At 45.0% G+C, this 17,703-nt stretch overlaps 2 protein-coding genes across 2 annotated transcripts in view; both read left to right on the top strand.

Moving 5' to 3' along the window:
• The window catches only part of LOC112614031 (mpv17-like protein), a 240,487-nt gene that overhangs the window by 15,689 nt on the left and 207,095 nt on the right, over nt 1-17,703 (top strand). The gene's annotated exons all lie outside the window — the stretch shown is intronic.
• Nucleotides 16,087-17,117, top strand: LOC112614665. Its single transcript, XM_025371365.1, has one exon. It carries the CDS (start codon nt 16,410-16,412, stop codon nt 17,115-17,117), a length of 708 nt encoding a protein of 235 aa, XP_025227150.1. The 5' UTR covers nt 16,087-16,409.

The raw sequence follows: 17,703 nt of genomic DNA, 5'->3' as shown, positions 1-17,703 counted from the left end.
GCAGTGGCGCGATCTCGGCTCACTGCAAGCTCCGCCCCCCGGGTTCACGCAATTCTCCCGCCTCAGCCTCCCGAGTAGCTGGGACTACAGGCGCCCGCTACCGCGCCCGGCTAGGTTTTTGTATTTTTAGTAGAGACGGGGTTTCACCATGTTAGCCAGGATAGTCTCGATCTCCTGACCTTGTGATCCACCCGCCTCGGCCTCCCAAAGTGCTGGGATTACAGGCTTGAGCCACCGCGCCCGGCCAAGAGAGTTTGTGCATGTTTAAAATTTTCTGGCCAGGCACGGTGGCTCACGCCTGTAATCCCAGCGTTTTGGGAGGCCAAGACGGGCGGATCACTTGAGCTCAGGAGTTCAAGACCAACCTGGGCAACATGATGAAACCCTATCTTTACCAAAAATACAAAAAGTAGCTGGGTGTGGTGGCTTGCACCTGTCCTTCCAGCTACTTGGGAGGCTGAGGCAGGAGGATCGCTCAAGCCCAGGAGGCGGAGGTTGCAGTGAGCCAAGCACTCCAGCTAAGGCAACAGAGCAAGACTCTGTCTTAAAACAAAAAAAGAAAAGAAAAGAAAAGAAAATTAACTTTGGTATTTCAGGTTGAATTTAAATGGGGACTTCACATCAACTGTGTTCACTACAGTGGACCAAATTAAGTGTAGATAGTCTCTTTAATAGAGAGATTATCTGGAACTGCAATTTCTAACTCATACATGATTGCTATAAACCTTATCTGTTTACTGTTTCTCTTCCAAGGACCATCAGTCATTCTTTAAAATTCATCTGAAGCTATGAAAAGGTATTTTTTGTTACATGGGCAATTTGCTTTTAGTACAGTAAAATGTTACGTGAATTTCTACAGAATGTTTGCCAAAATGAATTAATTATATCTAGAATATGCTTAACAATATATTCTGGAGGCAGCTTTCATTTGAAATTAGGTTCATCTTCTGAGAGTATTAAAAAGTTAATGGGTTTTTGTGCCTGAAGATCTTGAGGTTGCATTCGGCTACATTTAATCCACTTTCACCCATACGGTTTAGCATCTAAAAAAATTAAATCACTGCTAATGCAATTAAAATGATTGAAAAAGTTTCTTTTTATACTTTCAACAGCTGATACATAAAAAGGGAAATCTGGAATTTAAAGATAAAGTACGTGCTGGAGTTGAAAGGTTAGGAACACATGAAGATCTATGAAGTGTAACTAACCATGTGAATAGAAGGCAGTAATGACTGAGTCACATTTTTGGTATATATCAAGTAAAAGCTTGTCTTTTCCCAGTTCTCTTCTGCTTTGTAAGTGTATCCTTCTCTAACTACATCTTTATTCATCCATTTCTTCCTTTCTCTTTCTTTGTCCACAACCCAATCAAACCCACTGCTCTCTCCTCTCACCCCCTGGCCGCACCATGACCCAACCAAACCCACTGCTCTCTCCTCTCTCCCCCTGCCCACGCCATAACCCAACCAAACCCACCGCTCTCTCCTCTCACCTCCTGCCCACGCCATGACCACTTGAACATTCCGGGAGGGCAGAATAATTGTAATAAGGCGAAGGGCTTATTACACTTATTGCACTTAAGGACTTGACAGCCTTGCTTTAGAGAGGACGGTAGTGGAGGATCCTCTCTGGTCCTTGGGAGAAGAAAAGGAGAAAGGACTGACCCAAGGAGAATTTATTTATTTATTTTTTTGAGATGGAGTCTCATTCTGTTGCCCAGGCTGCAGTGCAATGGCGTGATCTTGGCTCACTGCAACCTCCGCCTCTGGGGTTCAAGCGATTCTCCTGCCTCAGCCTCCTGAGTAGCTGGGACTACAGGCGTGTGCCACCATACCCATCGAATTTTTGTATTTTTAGTAGAGATCGGATTTCACCATGTTTGCCCAGACTGGTCTTGAACTCCTGACCTCAAGTGATCTGCCCACCTCAGCCTCCCAAACTGCTAGGATTACAAGCATGAGCCACCATGCCCGGCCTAGGAAGAATTTTGAACTGAGTAAACATCAGGTGCCCCTTTCTTTTCTGAGACTCTCTCCCTCTTTTCAGTGCCCCTTCCTTCTGACCATAGTCCTGTATCTTCCAAATTAGTTCTTATTTTCTTTCCTTCACCTTTCAAAACTTCAATTTTTTCATCTGGCTGATTTCAGCTATATTATAGAAAAGTAGGGCTGGGCACAATGGCTCACACCTGTAATCCCAGCACTTTAGGAGGCTGAGGTGAAAGGATCACTTGAGGCCAGGCATTTGAGACCAGTCTGGGAAACATAGTGAGATCCTATCTCTATAAGAACAACAAAAAAATTAGCTGAGTGTGATGTCATATTCCCAGCTACTCAGGAGGCTGAGGTGGGAGGATCACTTGAGCCTGGGAGGCTGCAGTGAGCTGTGATTTTGCCATTTAGGTGACAGTGTAAGACCCTGTCTCAAAAAAAAAAAAAAAAAAAGAAAAGAAAAGAAAGGAAAAGTAGGTTTATTAAACTAACTTACTAAGATGCAGATAATAGCTTTTTTGAGTTTTTATTTTATATTTTATTTTATGTACTTTATTGTTTTTTGAGACAGAGTCTCATTCTGTTGCCCAGGCCGGAGTGCAGTGATGTGATCTCAGCTCACTGCAACCTCCACCTCCCAGGTTCAAGTGATTCTCATGCCTCAGTCTCCCGAGTAGCCAGGATTACAGGTGCTAGCCACCACGCCCAGCTAATTGTTGTAATTTTAGTAGAGATGGGGTTTCACCATGTTGGCCAGGCTGGTCTTGAACTCCTGACCTCAGGTGATCCACCCACCTTGGCCTCCCAAAGTGCTAGGATTACAGGCGTGAGCCACTGAGCCCAGCCTGGATCTGTTATTTTCTAATATTCATATTTACATTGGTGACCTGTTTTTCTGAGCTATGGACCAGAATGTTCTGTTCATATTCTGGGTAGAAAGTATTGTAATAGCAATACCAATGGTTTCTTTTTTAAAATTTTTTTATTTTTTTTAATTTTCAGGCAGAGTCTCGCGCTGTCACCCAGGCTGGAGTGCAGTGACACAATCTCTGCTCACTGTAACCACTGCCTTCCAGGTTCAAGTGATCCTCCTGCCTCAGCCTCCCAAGTATCTGGGATTACAGGCGCTTGCCACTATGCTCAGCTAATTTTTGTATTTTTAGTAGATACAGGGTTTTTCATCATGTTGGCCAGGCTGGTCTCAAACTCCTGACCTCAGGTGATCTGCCCACCTCGGCCTCCCAAAGTGCTGGGATTATAGGTGTGAGCCACTGTGCCCAGCCCCAATGGTTTCATTTTTAAGTTTAAATTTTATGTGTGTATATATTAAAATTTTGATGTAATATGATTTTGAGTGTATGAAAAAATAAATTAATTTCAGTTAAATACAACAAATGCCTCTGGCTACTTTTTGTTTTTGGTGATGTGATTATTCTGGGAAATATTTAAAGATAATTAGATTTACATTCTGTAAACTTTCCTGGTTATCTTTATTGTAAATACAAGATTTACACCTTTGGATGGAGATACAAGTTGTCCCTATTTATGTATGTTCTTTACATCACTTACTGAATTCTTCCAAATGTTAGCCTATTTTTAAATTTTTTCTATTAAGTTTTTTTTTTTTTTTGGCCAGGCACAGCAGTTCACACCTGTAATGTCAGCTACCCAGGAGGCTGAGGCAGGAGAATCACTTGAACCTGAGAGGCAGAGGTTATAGTGAGCCAAAATTGTGACACTGCACTCCAGCCTGGGCGATGGAGCTAGACCCTATCTCGAAACAAAGCAATACAATACAAAAACAAAACAAAACAAAAAACTTTTTTTTTTTATTGACTCCCCAACTGGCTATGGAAAAATGTCAGCCTATTTTACAGATATATATGTACTGTCATAGAGGTGAAAATCTAGACTTGAATTCATTCCCAGGGGACTTCTCAGCCATTTTTCTTGTAGCATAAGTAGAAAAAAAATGCAGCATTAAGATTTCTGGGCCGGGTGCAGTGACTCATGCCTGTAATCCTAGCACTTTGGGAGGCCGAGGCAGGTGGGTCACAAGGTCAGGAGACTGAGACCATCCTGGCTAACATGGTGAAACCCCATCTCTATTAAAAACACAAAAAATTAGCCGGGTGTGGTGGCAGACGCCTGTAGTCCCAGCCACTCGGGAGGCTGAGGCAGGAGAATGGCGTGAACCCGGGAGGTGGAGCTTGCAGTGAGCCGAGATCGTGCCACTGCACTCCAGCCTGGGTGACAGAGCGAGACTCCATCTCAAAAAAAAAAAAAAAAAAAAAAAGATTTCTGTTGGTCTGGTATGGAGGCTCAAGCCTGTAATTCCAGCACTTTGGGAGGCTGAGGCAGGTGGATCACCTGAGGTCAGGAGTTCAAGACCAGCCTGGCCAACATGGTGAAACCCCATCTCTACTAAAAATACAAAAAAATTAGCCAAGCTGGTGGCGGGCGCCTATAATCCCAGCTACTTGGGAGGCTGAGGCAGTAGAATCACTTGAACCCAGGAGGTGGAGGTTACATTGAGCCAAGATTGCACCACTGCACTCCAGCCTGTACAACAGAGTGAGACTCCATCTCAAACAAACAAACAAAAAAACAAGAAAGTAATGTGGTGTGGTGAACATACAGCTACTCCATAGACAGGGTAAGGCATTCCTAAAAGTAAGAGGAGGCCAGGCGTGGTGGCTCAAGCCTGTAATCCCAGCACTTTGGGAGGCCAAGACGGGTGGATCACGAGGTCAGGAGATCGAGACCATCCTGGCTAACACGGTGAAACCCCATCTCTACTAAAAAATACAAAAAACTAGCTGGGCAAGGTGGCAGGCGCCTGTAGTCCCAGCTACTCTGGAGGCTGAGGCAGGAGAATGGCGTGAACCCGGGAGGCGGAGCTTGCAGTGAGCTGAGATCCGGCCACTGCACTCCAGCCTGGGCAACAGAGCGAGACTCCGTTTCAAAAAATAAAAATAAAAAAATAAAAAAATAAAAGTAAGAGGAGAAACGTATCAACCATAGGTACAATACTCATATATATGGGGAGGTGTGCTCTGCTACAAGAGTTTATGATAAAGGATTAATATTTTTAATTACTATATTTTACAAGAATTGATATTATTATTATTATTTATTTTTATTTTTTTTGAGACAGAGTCTCGCTCTGTTGCCCAGGCTGGAGGCTGGAGTGCAGTGGCATGATCTCGGTTCACTGCAAGCTCCACCTCCCGGGTTCACACCATTCTCCTGCCTCAGCCTCCCGAGTAGCTGGGACTACAGGTGCCCGCCACCACGCCCAGCTAATTTTTTCTACTTTTTAGTAGAGACTGGGTTTCACCATGTTAGTCAGGATGGTCTCGATCTCCTGACCTCATGATCCGCCCACCTCAGCCTCCCAAAATGCTGGGATTACAGGCTGAGCCACTGTGCCCGGCCAAGAATTGATATTATTTTATTATCTTTAAAGCAAAATTAGAATGCCTTTGGTCTCCAGATATTGGGATATTTGGACACTCCCAAGTCTGGGTCTGTTTAGTAAACATTATTAATTTGTTCCCTTAACTGTAAACATCTAGAGGCTAGGACTGCTTACCTTTCTGGGAATGCAGCCCAGGAAGTCCCAGCCTCATTTTCCTACCCTCAATCAAAATGGAGTCGCTCTGGTTTGAATGCCTCTGACAGTATTCTATGTCAATAAAAATAATTAAACTCTGTAAAATATTTTAAGAGGTTTATTTTGAGCCAAATATGGGTGACCAAGGCCTGAGGCATAGTCAAAATGTCCTGAGAACATGTGCCCAAGGTGGTTGAGTGACAGCTTGATTTTATACATGTTAGGGGTACAGAAGTTACAGGCAGACACCAATCAATACATGTAAGGTGTACACTGGTTGGGCCCACAAAGATAGAACTAGAAGCAGCAGGTAAGCAGGGCTGGGTGTGGGGGAAAGCTACTAGGTCATAGGTGGATTTAGATTTCCTGATGGCAATTGGTTGAAAAGGTTAAGCTCTGTAGTCTGAAGTCTGCAGAAGGAAATGTTTGTAGTTAAGATAAAGGGGGTTGTGGAAACCAAGGTTCTTGTTATGTAGATGAAGCCTCCAAGTGGCCGACTTCAGAGAATAGATGATAAATATCTCTTATCAGATCCTAAAAGGTGCCAAGCTTAGTTAAATCTCTCCTGGATGAGGGAAAGACATGGAAAGGGAAGGAGATCCTCTATAGAATGTAGATTTTCCCCAAAAGAGATAACTTTACAGGACCATTTCATTTCATAATACGTTAAAATAATATATTTTGGCATAAAATACTTTGATTTCTTTCAGGGCTTATTATCTGTCCTGACTAGGGTCAGGCTATAATTTGGTATCTTATTGCTACAAAGAGTCTGTTTTGTTAGTCTTAAGGTCTCTCTCTTTTTTTTTTTGAGCTGGAGTGTCACTCTGTTGCCCAGCTGGAGTGCAGTGGCATGATCCTGGCTCACTGCAACCTCTGCTTCCTGGGTTCAACTGATTCTCATGCCTCGCTAGGATTACAGACGTGCACCACAATGCCCGGCTAATTTTGTATTTTTAGTAGAGACAGGGACTTCGCCATATTGGCCAGGCTGGTCTTGAACTCCCAACCTCAGGCGATCCTGCCTTGGCCTCCCAAAGTACTGGGATTACAGGCGTGAGCCACGGTGCCTGGCTTAAGATCTCTGTTTTAATGTTAATGCTGGTCAGTTGTGTCTTGATTCCAGAGGGAAGAAGGTATAAATGAGGCATGTTGACACCTCCCGTTCCCATCATGGCCTGAGCTGGTTTTTTCAGTTTACTTTGGAATGTCCTTGGCCAACAGGAAGGGTCTATTCAGTTGGAGTGGGTGGCTTAGAATTTTATTTTTGGTTTACATCTAAACTATCACAGCAAAAAGTAGGAGGGATATTTCATTACTGTCTAGTTAAACTGGTTAATGCAGAAAGGAAGTCTGGAAATTCCAGTTTTAAAGGAAAAGTTGGGATATTATAGAATTGATTATTTGGCATAGTTGTGATGCTTGTTCCTGCATTATGGTTTTGTTGGCAGGGCAGCCTTTAAGAACCTGTATATTTTCTTCTAGACTCTATATATTCTCTATGAGTATTAGTTGCATGGTCAAACTGGCCAATTTTACCATAGGCATAAATAATAGAGAATGTGGAAGAATAGTGTCAGAGATAGTTACAAGTCCATACAATAGTAGAGAAAGTAATAAGTAATAGTGGCTTGGACTAAATATTTGTTGAATAAATTTTTTAAAAAACAGGCTATCTAAAATTTGTGTTGAAGATATGAATGAATGAAGTTTCCAGACCCTTATGTGAAGTCCTGATAAGTAAGCAACAATGAGGAAGGGTCCCCAGGTTGGGGAGAGTCCCAAGTTGAGGAGAATAATGAACAATTTTTGTATGAACAATTGTTAGAGACAGCTAATCACCAACAACCTGCAGGCACAATTACCTCATTCCACACGTAGCACCCTCCAGCATGATCCTATAAAACTTTCCTCCAGCCCTTGCCTCTTTGCAGATAGCCCCTTCTCTGCTGTGCTGCCCATTGCAACCTTGCAACATATTTTCATAATTTCTCTAATAAATCTGCCTTTCTTTACCTACAACTGTCTTGGTAAATAGCTTTACCACCTGCAAAACTGACCCTAGGAAGTTGCTACCTGATACGGTTTGGCTGTGTCCCCACCCAAATCTCATCTTGAATTGTGGCTCCCATAATCCCCATGTGTCATGGGAGGGACCCGGTAGGAGGTAATTGAATCGTGGGGGCAGGTTTTTCCCATACTGTTCTCGTGATAGTGAATAGTCTCACAAGATCTGACGGTTTTATAAAGGGCAGTTTCCCTGCACATGCCCTCTTGCCTGCTGCCATGTAAGATGTACCTTTGCTCCTTCTTTGCCTTCCACCATGATTCTGAGGCCTCCCCAGTCTCATGTAACTGTTGAGTACATTAAACCTCTCTTTCTTTATAAATTACCCAGTCTCGGGTATTTCTTTATAGCACTATGAAAATGAACTAATACACTACCAAGACACCTTAGGAGATTTGTAAAAGCTGTAATGCCAGGTCTGCCATATTTTCAGCATAAAGCAAATGTTTACCCATGATATGACTGCACAGGCTTTCAGCTGGAGCCATAGCAACTCAGGTAGTAACCCTGTCTTAGTCTGATTAAAAGTAAATATTAGGCCGGGCATGGTGGCACATGCCTGTAATCCCAGTACTTTGGGAGGCTGAGACGGAAGGATTGCTTGAGCCCAGGAGTTTGAGACCAGCCTGGGAAATATGGAAAAACCCCATGTCTACAAAAAATACAAAAATTAGCTGACTGTGGTGGCACGCACCTGTAGTCCCAGCACCTTGGGAGGCTGAGGCAGGAGGATCTCTAGGTGGAGGCTGCAGTGAGCAGTGATTGTGTCAGAGGCGTGTGAACCAGAGCAACTCCATCTTAAATAGGAGTTGGGTAAAATGAGGTTGAAACTACTGGGCTGCATTCCCCGATGGTTAAGGCAGCCTAAGTCACAGGATGACATAGAAGGTCAGCACAAAATACCAATCATAAAGACCTTGCTGTCACAACAGGTGGCAGTGAAGGAGCTGGCCAAAACCCCCCAAAATCAAAATAGTGATAAGAGTGACCTCCCGTCATCCTCACTGCTACACTCCCACCAGCACCATGACGGTTTACAAACGCCATGGCAATATCAGGAAGTTACCCTATATGGTCTAAAAAGGAGGCATGAAAAATCCACCCCTTGTTTAGCATATCATCAAGAAATAACCATAAAAATGGGTAACCAGGAGACCTCACGGCTGTTCTATCTATGGAGTAGCCACTCTTTTATTCCTTTACTTTCTTTGTCTTTTTTTTTTTTTGTCTTTTTTTTTTTTGAGACAGAGTCTTGCTCTGTCACCCAGGCTGGAGTGCAGTGGTGCGATCTCAGCTCACTGCAAGCTCTGCCACCTGGGTTCATGACATTCTTCTGCCTCAGCCTCCCGAGTAGCTGGCACTACAGGCTCCCGCCACCTCTCCTAGCTAACTTTTTTGTCTTTTTAGTAGAGACAGGGTTTCACTGTGTTAGCCAGGATGGTCTTGATTTCCTGACCTCGTGATCCGCCTGTCTCGGCCTTCCAAAGTGCTGGGATTACAGGTGTGAACCACTGAGCCTGGCCTCCTTTACTTTCTTAACAAACTTGCTTTCACTTCACACTGCGGACTTACCCTAAATTCTTTCTTGCACAACATCCAAGAACCCTCTCTTGGGGTCTGGATTGGGACCCCTTTCCTGTAACAATCATGCCACTGCACTCCAGCCTGGGCAACAGGGCAAGACCCTGTCTCAAAAAAAAAAAAAAAAAAAAAAAAGTACTATGACTTAATACATCATTTTGGAGGGTAAGTCTCTTAAAATAGCCCTTTCACTGGGGGAAAATGGTAAAAATACTCCCTGGTAATTCAAGAATTGGAGACTGCTGAGATGCTGCTCATATTAAGGGAGGAGACCACCCCTCATATCATCTTATGCCTAATTTCTGCCTCCAAAGAAAGAAGTAAAAACTAAAAGGCAGAAATGAAATCCATAGGCAGACAGCCCGGTGCTGAACCCTGGGCCTGGTAGTTAAAGATGGACCCCTGACCTAACTGGTTCTGTTATCTATAGATTACAGACATTGTACAGAAATGCACTGTGAAAATCCCTATCTTGTTTTGTTCCGATCTAATTACCGGTGCACACAGCCCCCAGTCATGTACCCCCTGCTTGCTCAATCAATCATGACCCTCTCACATGCACCCCCTTAGAGTTGTGAGCCCTTAAAAAGGACAGGAGTTGCTCACTCAGGTAGCTCGGCTCTTGAGACAGAAGTCTTGCCGATACCCCCAGCTGAATAAACCCCTTCCTTCTTTAACTCAGTGTCTGAGGAGTTTGGTCTGCCACTCGTCCTGCTACAATATTAGCTGAACACTTATGAGTACTTCACCTTTTTCCATGTATACTCAAGGAACAAATGCTATTTAACATGTTTCACTCTGCTGTGCCAGGTGCAAGCCTATAAAGAGGTGTGAGGATCAATACTTTTATGAAAACTAATGTCATTCTGAAGATAGTTTCAGATGCTAATGAAAGGGAAGCTCTCGGTCTACGGAAAAAGTATTCAACAATAAATCAGGCATGGTTGCTTCCATTTTCTGCCTCACATACTTTTTTTTTCCATGGCTAAAGTGATGATATGTCTATGATATTTTAGATTGGCAGTTGCAAACTAGTGGTCCACAGCATGCTTTTTATGACACCTCCAAGGTTTGAAGACTTTCATATTAAAAATCTGGGTTTCAGGCTGGGTGCGGTGGTGCACGCCTGTAATCCCAGCACTTTGGGAGGCTGAGGCGGGTGGATCACCTGAGGTCAGGAGTTCGAGACCAGCCTGGCCAACATGGTGAAACTCTGTCTCTACTAAAAATACGAAAATCAGCCAGGCGTGGTGGCATGTGCCTGTAATCCCAGCTACTCAGGAGGCTGAGGCAGGAGAATCGTTTGAACCGGGAGGTGGAGGTTGCAGTGAGCCAAGATCTTGCTACTGCACTCAAGCCTGAGCAACAGAGCAAGACTCCATCTCAAAAATAAATAAGTAAGTAAATAAATAAATAAAATCTGGGTTTCAGGCCAGATGTGGTGGTGCACTCCTGCAACCCCAGCACTTTGGAAGGCTGAGATGGGCAGACAGCTTGAGCTTGTCTCAAAAAAAAAAAAAAAAAAAAAATCTGGGTTTCAGGAAAAAAAAAAAAAAAAAAATGGGGTTTCGGGCATCCAAAAAAAAAAAACAAAAAAAAAAAAAACAGGAAAGCACTGGGCGCATGGCTGCTACAGTCCTCTATTAAGCAATGTGCTGCAGCACGGGTCCCTAACCACTGGGCTGGTGGGTGGCCTGTTAGGAACTGGGCCACAGAGCAGGAGGTGAATAGTGGGTGAACGACTGAAGCTTCATCTGTATCTCTGGCCACTCACCATTGCTTGCATTACTGCCTGAGCTCTGCCTCCTGTCAGATCAGCAGCATCATTAGATTCTCACAGGAGCATGAACCCTGTTGTGAATTGCACACATGAGGGATCTAGGTTGCATATTCCTTATGCGAATCTAATTCCTGATGATTTGAGGTGGAACAGCTTCATCCCAAGACCATTGCCCTTCTGCATCCCACCCCTTGCTGCCTGTGGAAAAATTGTCTTCCACAGAGCCGGTTCCTGGTGCTAAAAATGTTGGGGACCACTGTGCTTTAGAATCTGCCATGAATCTGCAGCCTCTATTATACAGTTCCCTATAGACTTTGCTTCCTACGGTCTTACTTTCTGCCTTACAGGCATTTGAGTTTGCAGTCCTTGTTTTTGTTAGTACGTTATGCTGGTGACATTGACCAAATGAGCACACATTAATTATAAGCTTAGTTGATAATGACCTCAATGGAATAACGTGACCTAAGTACTGTGACAATACTTCTTGCATGTATCTGCAGGTGGAATTGTAAACCTGGTGGTCCGAGATGGTCTAATTCGATCTTCCTATGTAGCTCGTTATATTAATAGTGGTAACATTTGAGGTGGTGATTCAGCGTTTCGATGCCTCTAATCATGGCAACAACAAATGTTTTCCTTCTGAATCAGCATTAACCTAGATGTTACTGTGGATCAAAATTAGACTCTACATTTTCAACCACAGAAATATCGGGCAGTAAAAATTTTTCTTAACATTGATTGCCTATGTAGGTTATGTAATTAGTGTATATTTATAGTTCTTTGATTTATACATGGCTGCTACAGAGCTGGAGGAGGTAAAGCAACAGCGTTTTCTCAGTTGTGCGAGCAGTATTATGTTATAACGAATAGGCAATATTAAATTGGCCTGATGAGAATCGGAAAGAACTAATTTAAAGTTCACGTGGAACCAAAAAAGAGCCCGCATCACCAAGACAATCCTAAGCAAAAAGTACAAAGCTGGAGGCATCACGCTACCTGACTTCAAACTATACTACAAGGCTACAGTAACCAAAACAGCATGGTACTGGTACCAAAACAGAGATGTAGACCAATGGAACAGAACAGAGCCCTCAGAAATAATACCGCACATCTACAACCATCTGATCTTTGACAAACCTGACAAAAACAAGAAATGGGGAAAGGATTCCCTATTTAATAAATGGTGCTGGGAAAACTGGCTAGCCATATGTAGAAAGCTGAAACTGGATCCCTTCCTTACACCTTATACAAAAATTACTTCAAGATGGATTAGAGGCTTAAATGTTAGACCTAAAACCATAAAAACCCTAGAAGAAAACCTAGGCAATACCATTCAGGACATAGGCATGGGCAAGGACTTCATGACTAAAGCACCAAATACAATGGTAACAAAAGCCAAAATTGACAAATGGGATCTAATTAAACTAAAGATCTTCTGCACAGCAAAATAAACTACCATCAGAGTGAACAGGCAACCTACAGAATCGGAGAAAACTTTTACAATCTACCCATCTGACAAAGGGCTAATATCCAGAATCTACAAAGAACTTAAACAAATTTACAAGAAAAAAATCAAACAACCCCATCAAAAAGTGGGCAAAGGATATGAACAGACACTTCTCAAAAGAAGACATTTATGCAGCCAACAGACACATGAAAAAATGCTCATCATCACTGGCCATCAGAGAAATGCAAATCAAAACCACAATGAGATACCATCTCACACCAGTTAGAATGGCGATCATTAAAAAGTCAGGAAACAACAGGTCCTGGAGAGGATGTGGAGAAACAGGAACACTTTTACACTGTTCGTGGGACTGTAAACTAGTTCAACCATTATGGAAGACAGTGTGGCGATTCATCAAGGATCTAGAACTAAAATACCATTTGACCCCGGCATCCCATTACCGGATATATACCCAAAGGATTATAAATCATGCTACTACAAAGACACAAGCACACGTATGTTTATTGTGGCACTGTTCACAATAGCAAAGACTTGGAACCAACCCAAATGTCCATCAATGATAGACTGGATTAAGAAAATGTGGCAAACATACACCATGGAACACTATGCAGCCATAAAAAAGGATGAGTTCATGTCCTTTGCGGGGACATGGATAAAGCTGGAAACCATCATTGTGAGCAAAATATCGCAAGGACAGAAAACCAAGCACCACATGTTGTCACTCATAGGTGGGAATTGAACAATGAGATCACTTGGACACAGGGCAGGGAACATCACACCCTGGGGCCTATTGTGAGGTGGGAGGGGGGAGGGATAGCATTAGGAGATATCCTAATGTAAATGACGAATTAATGGGTGCAGCACACCAACACGTCACATGTATACATATGTAACAAACCTGCACGTTGTATACATGTACCCTAGAACTTATAAGTATAATAAAAATAAATAAATAAATTGGGCGGATGAATCATATTACAGTAATCCAGTATTTTGCCTGTAAAGTCCCTGAGGTTTACAGAAGGAAATATTTTCTAATAACAAGAAGAGTGAGGCATGTGCTTCGGTCTTTGTTTCCTAGTTATACGATCCTGGGTAAGGAGCTCAACTTTTCCCTATCAAAATTAAATGAGGATTAAATGAGATCATATATGTGAAGGTGTGAAGGACAGTGCCTGGCACATAGTAGGATAAATCAATGTTAGTATCTCTAAAATAGAGATTGATTCTGAAGATTCATAAAGTGGTATAACTGATCTTAAGATTCCCAAATGATAGAATTGTTCTTTATTTGCCTAAGTAGTAGGGGTTTACTTATTTTGTATGTCCAGAGGATCCTTTTTTTTTTTTTAAATAATTTTTATTTATTTATTTTGAGACAGAGTCTCACTGTGTCCCCCAAGCTGGAGTGCAGTGGCACCATTTTGGCTCACTGCAACCTCCATATCCCTGGTTCAAGTAATTCTCCTGCCTCAGCCTCCTGAGTAGCTGGGATTACAGATGCGCACCACTATGCCTGGATAATTTTTGTATATTAAGTGGAGACAGGGTTTTGCCATGTTGGCCAGGCTGGTCTTAAACTCCTGACCTCAGGTGATACAGCTGCCTCAGCTTCCCAAAGTTCTGGGAATGCAGGCGTGAGCCACTGGGCCTGGCCTTTTTTTTTTGAGACAGGATCTCACTCCGTTGCCTAGGCTGGCATGCAGTGGCACTACCATGCCTCACTGCAGCTTCGAACTCACTGGCTCAAAATTCTCTTACCTCAGCTTCCTGAGTAGCTGGGATCACAGGTATGCACCACCACACCCCGTTAATTTTTTTTTTTTTTTTTTGAGATGGAGTCTTGCTCTCTCACCCAGACTGGAGTGCAGTGGCATGATCTCAGCTCACTGCAACCTCCACCTCCCGGGTTTAAGCGATTCTCCTGCCTCAGCCTCCCAAGTAGCTAGGATACTACAGGTGAGTGCCACCATGCCTGGCTAATTTTTTGAATTTTTTTTAGTAGAGACAGGGTTTCACCATGTTCACCAGGCTGGTCTCAATCTCCTGACCTCGTGATATGACCACCTCAGCCTCCCTAAATGCTGGGATTACAGGTGTGAGCCACCACGCCCGGCCCTAATATTTTATTTTTTTGTAGAGATGAGGTCTTACTATGTGGCCTAGGCTGGTCTTGAATTCCTGGACCCAAGTGATCCTCCCACCTTGACCTCCCAAAGTGTTGGGATTACAGGCTTGAGCCACCGTGCCCAGTTCCCTACTTAAATAGTTTTAAGGGGGAGAAGAAAAAGACTGATTTTCTTCCCTTCCACTACCAAGACAGGCAGAACACACCAGAACACTTTGCTTAGCATTTCTTTTCGTTTTTTTTTTTTTTTTTTTGAGATGGAGTCTCGCTCTATAACCAAGGGTGGAGTGTAGTGGCACGATCTTGCTTCAATGCAACCTCCACCTCTTGGGTTTATGCTATTCTCCTGCCTCAGCCTCCCGAGTACCTGGGACTACAGGCGCCTGCCACCACTTTCGGCTAATTTTTTGTATTTTTAGTAGAGACGGGGTTTCACTGCGTTAGCCAGGATGGTCTCAATCTCCTGACCTCATGATCTGCCCCCCTCGGCCTCCCAAAGTGCTTGGATTACAGGCGTGAGCGACCGTACCCGGCCGTCCCTTCATTGTTTAAGATAAATTCACAGACCATAAAATTCACCATTTTATTTATTCTCTCTCTGTCCCTCTCTCTCTTTCTTTTTTTTTTTCCAGGCTGGAGTGCAGTGGCCCTATCGTGGCTCACTGCAACCTTGAATTCCTGGGCTCAAGTGATCCTCTCACCTCAGCCTCCCGAGTAGCAGTAGCTGAGACTATTGTCTCATGTGTCCATGTGAAGAGACCACCAAACAGGCTTTGTGTGAACCACATGGCTGTTTATTTCACCTGGATGCAGGTGGGCTGAGTCCGAAAAGAGAGTCAGCAAAGGGTGGTGGGATTATCATTAGTTCTTATAGGTTTTGGGATAGGCGGTGGAGTTAAGAGCAATGTTTCGGGGGCAGGGGGTGAATCTCACAAAGTACATTCTCAAGGGTGGGGGAGATTATAAAGAACCTTCATAAGGGTGGGGGAGATTACAAAGTACATTGATCAGTTAGGGTGGGACAGAAACGAATCACAATGGTGGAATGTCATCAGTTAAGGCTATTTTCACTTTTGTGGATCTTCAGTTGCTTCAGGCCATCTGGATGTATACGTGCAGGTCACTGGGGATATGATGGCTTAGCTTGGGCTCAGAGGCCTGACAACTATCAGTGCACACCACCAAGCTTGAGTAATTACAATACTTTTTTCTTTTCTTTCTTTTTTTTTTTTTTTTCTTTTTCGTAGAGATGGAGTCTTCCTATGTTGTCCAGGCTGGTCTGGAACTCTTGCCCTCAAAGGATCCTCCTGTCTAATTCTCCCAAAGTGCTGGGATTACAAGCATGTGCCACCGCGCCCGGCCAAATGCACCCCCCCTTTTTTTAAAGTGTGCAATTCAATGGTTTTTAATATATTCACAAAGTCATGGAACCATCACATCTATCTAATTTCAAAATGTTTTCATCGCTCCAAAAAAATAACTCCATATGGGAGACCAAGGCGGGCAGTTCACTCGAGACCAGCCTGGCCAACATGTTGAAACTCCGTCTCCACTAAAAATACAAAAATTAGTCGGGCGTGATGGCGCACGCCTGTAGTCCCAGCTACTCCGGAGGCTGAGGCAGAAGAATCGCTTGAACTCGGGAGGCGGAGGTTGCAGTGAGCCCAGATCGCGCCATTGCACTCCAGCCTGGGCGACAGAGCGAGACTCCGTCTCAAAAATATCTAATTAATTAATAAAAATAAAAATAAAAATAAACAAGTAAATAAATAACCCCATGCCTTCTGCCTCTGTGGCTTTGCCTGTTCTGGGTATTTTGTGTGAATGGACCCATGCATGGGGGTGGGCCGGGCACCTTTCAAACGTTCACCCCCACAACGGCCCGTGGCCTCTGGATTGGACAGTGCCAGCTGAATGTGCGGGCCGGGCGCCCAATCGCTCCGGAGCGTCTGGAGGGGGCAGGTGCAGGTGCAGGCGGCGCCAGCTCAGGGGCTGCTGGAGGCCCAGGAGGCTCCGACGCGGTGCAGGAAGCTGCCTATCACGCCGGCTCCTGATCGCGGGCGCCCATAGCGCCGACATGGCGGGCTGGTGGCCGGCAGTGTCGCGCGCGGCCCGGCGCCACCCATGGCCCACCAACGTGCTGCTCTACGGCTCGCTCTTCTCGGCAGGGGACGCGCTGCAGCAGAGACTGCAGGGCGGCGAGGCCGACTGGCGCCAGACGCGGCGCGTGGCCACGTTGGTGGTGACCTTCCACGCCAACTTCAACTACGTGTGGCTGGGCCTGCTGGAGCGTGCGCTCCCGGGTCGCGCGCCGCGCGCGGTGCTGGCCAAATTGCTCTGGGACCAGGTGGTCGGTGCACCCATCGCGGTCTCGGCCTTCTACACCGGTGAGGGGCCGGGTATTGGGGGACTGGAGCCAGGGACTCGGGATCAAGCGGCTGGAGGGAGGGCGCTGCAGGAGCCTGGGGACCCGGGTAGGAGCTGAGGCTCTGAGACCGGGGCTGCTTCAGGGACCTGGAGGGCCGGGGCAAAGGCTAGAGGCTGGGGTGTTTGATTGCCAGAAGTTGCAGGGGGCACTGGCTGGGGAGCCGGGAAATTGGGAAGCCAGAGGTCCAGCGGGTCAGGGGCTAGGGTCGGGGCTCAGACTCGGGGGTTGGATGTAGGTCAAGGCTGGAGCTGGCAGGGCTGGGGAGGTCTTTTCCCCCTGAAAAAGGGTCCACGGGAAAATAAAGGAGATCCCAGTTCAAGGCCATAGCAGCTGCATGACCATGAACCAGTCGTGGGCAGGGAAGGGACCGACCTGCTGTTCAGAAAATCCATGCCTGGGGCTCCGGGGCCAACACAGGAACAAAACGCAAGGGGACCCATGACCCTGGGGGGCAGAGCAGGTGGAATCTGAGGTTGGGCCTGGATCTTCAGAAAACTCATGCCCAGGGGCCTAGTCCTGCTTTGGTGACAAGAGTTTCCCCTGGGGGTCCCACGGAAGACATCAAGGGACCTTGGATCCTTGCCATTGGAGGACTATATACCTGTGAGGGTTCAGGGAACCCTCTCCTTAGAAAATGCGACCC

This window comes from Theropithecus gelada, chromosome 20 (genome assembly GCF_003255815.1).
Source record: "Theropithecus gelada isolate Dixy chromosome 20, Tgel_1.0, whole genome shotgun sequence".
NCBI classification, from domain to species: domain Eukaryota; kingdom Metazoa; phylum Chordata; class Mammalia; order Primates; family Cercopithecidae; genus Theropithecus; species Theropithecus gelada.
Note: the sequence above shows the minus strand (reverse complement) of the source record. Positions and strands in the feature narration are given on the sequence as shown.

Coding starts and splice junctions, on each gene's coding strand:
- LOC112614665 (XM_025371365.1), top strand. CDS start 16,410: ATGCCTTCTGCCTCTGTGGCTTTGCCTGTTCTGGGTATTTTGTGTGAA.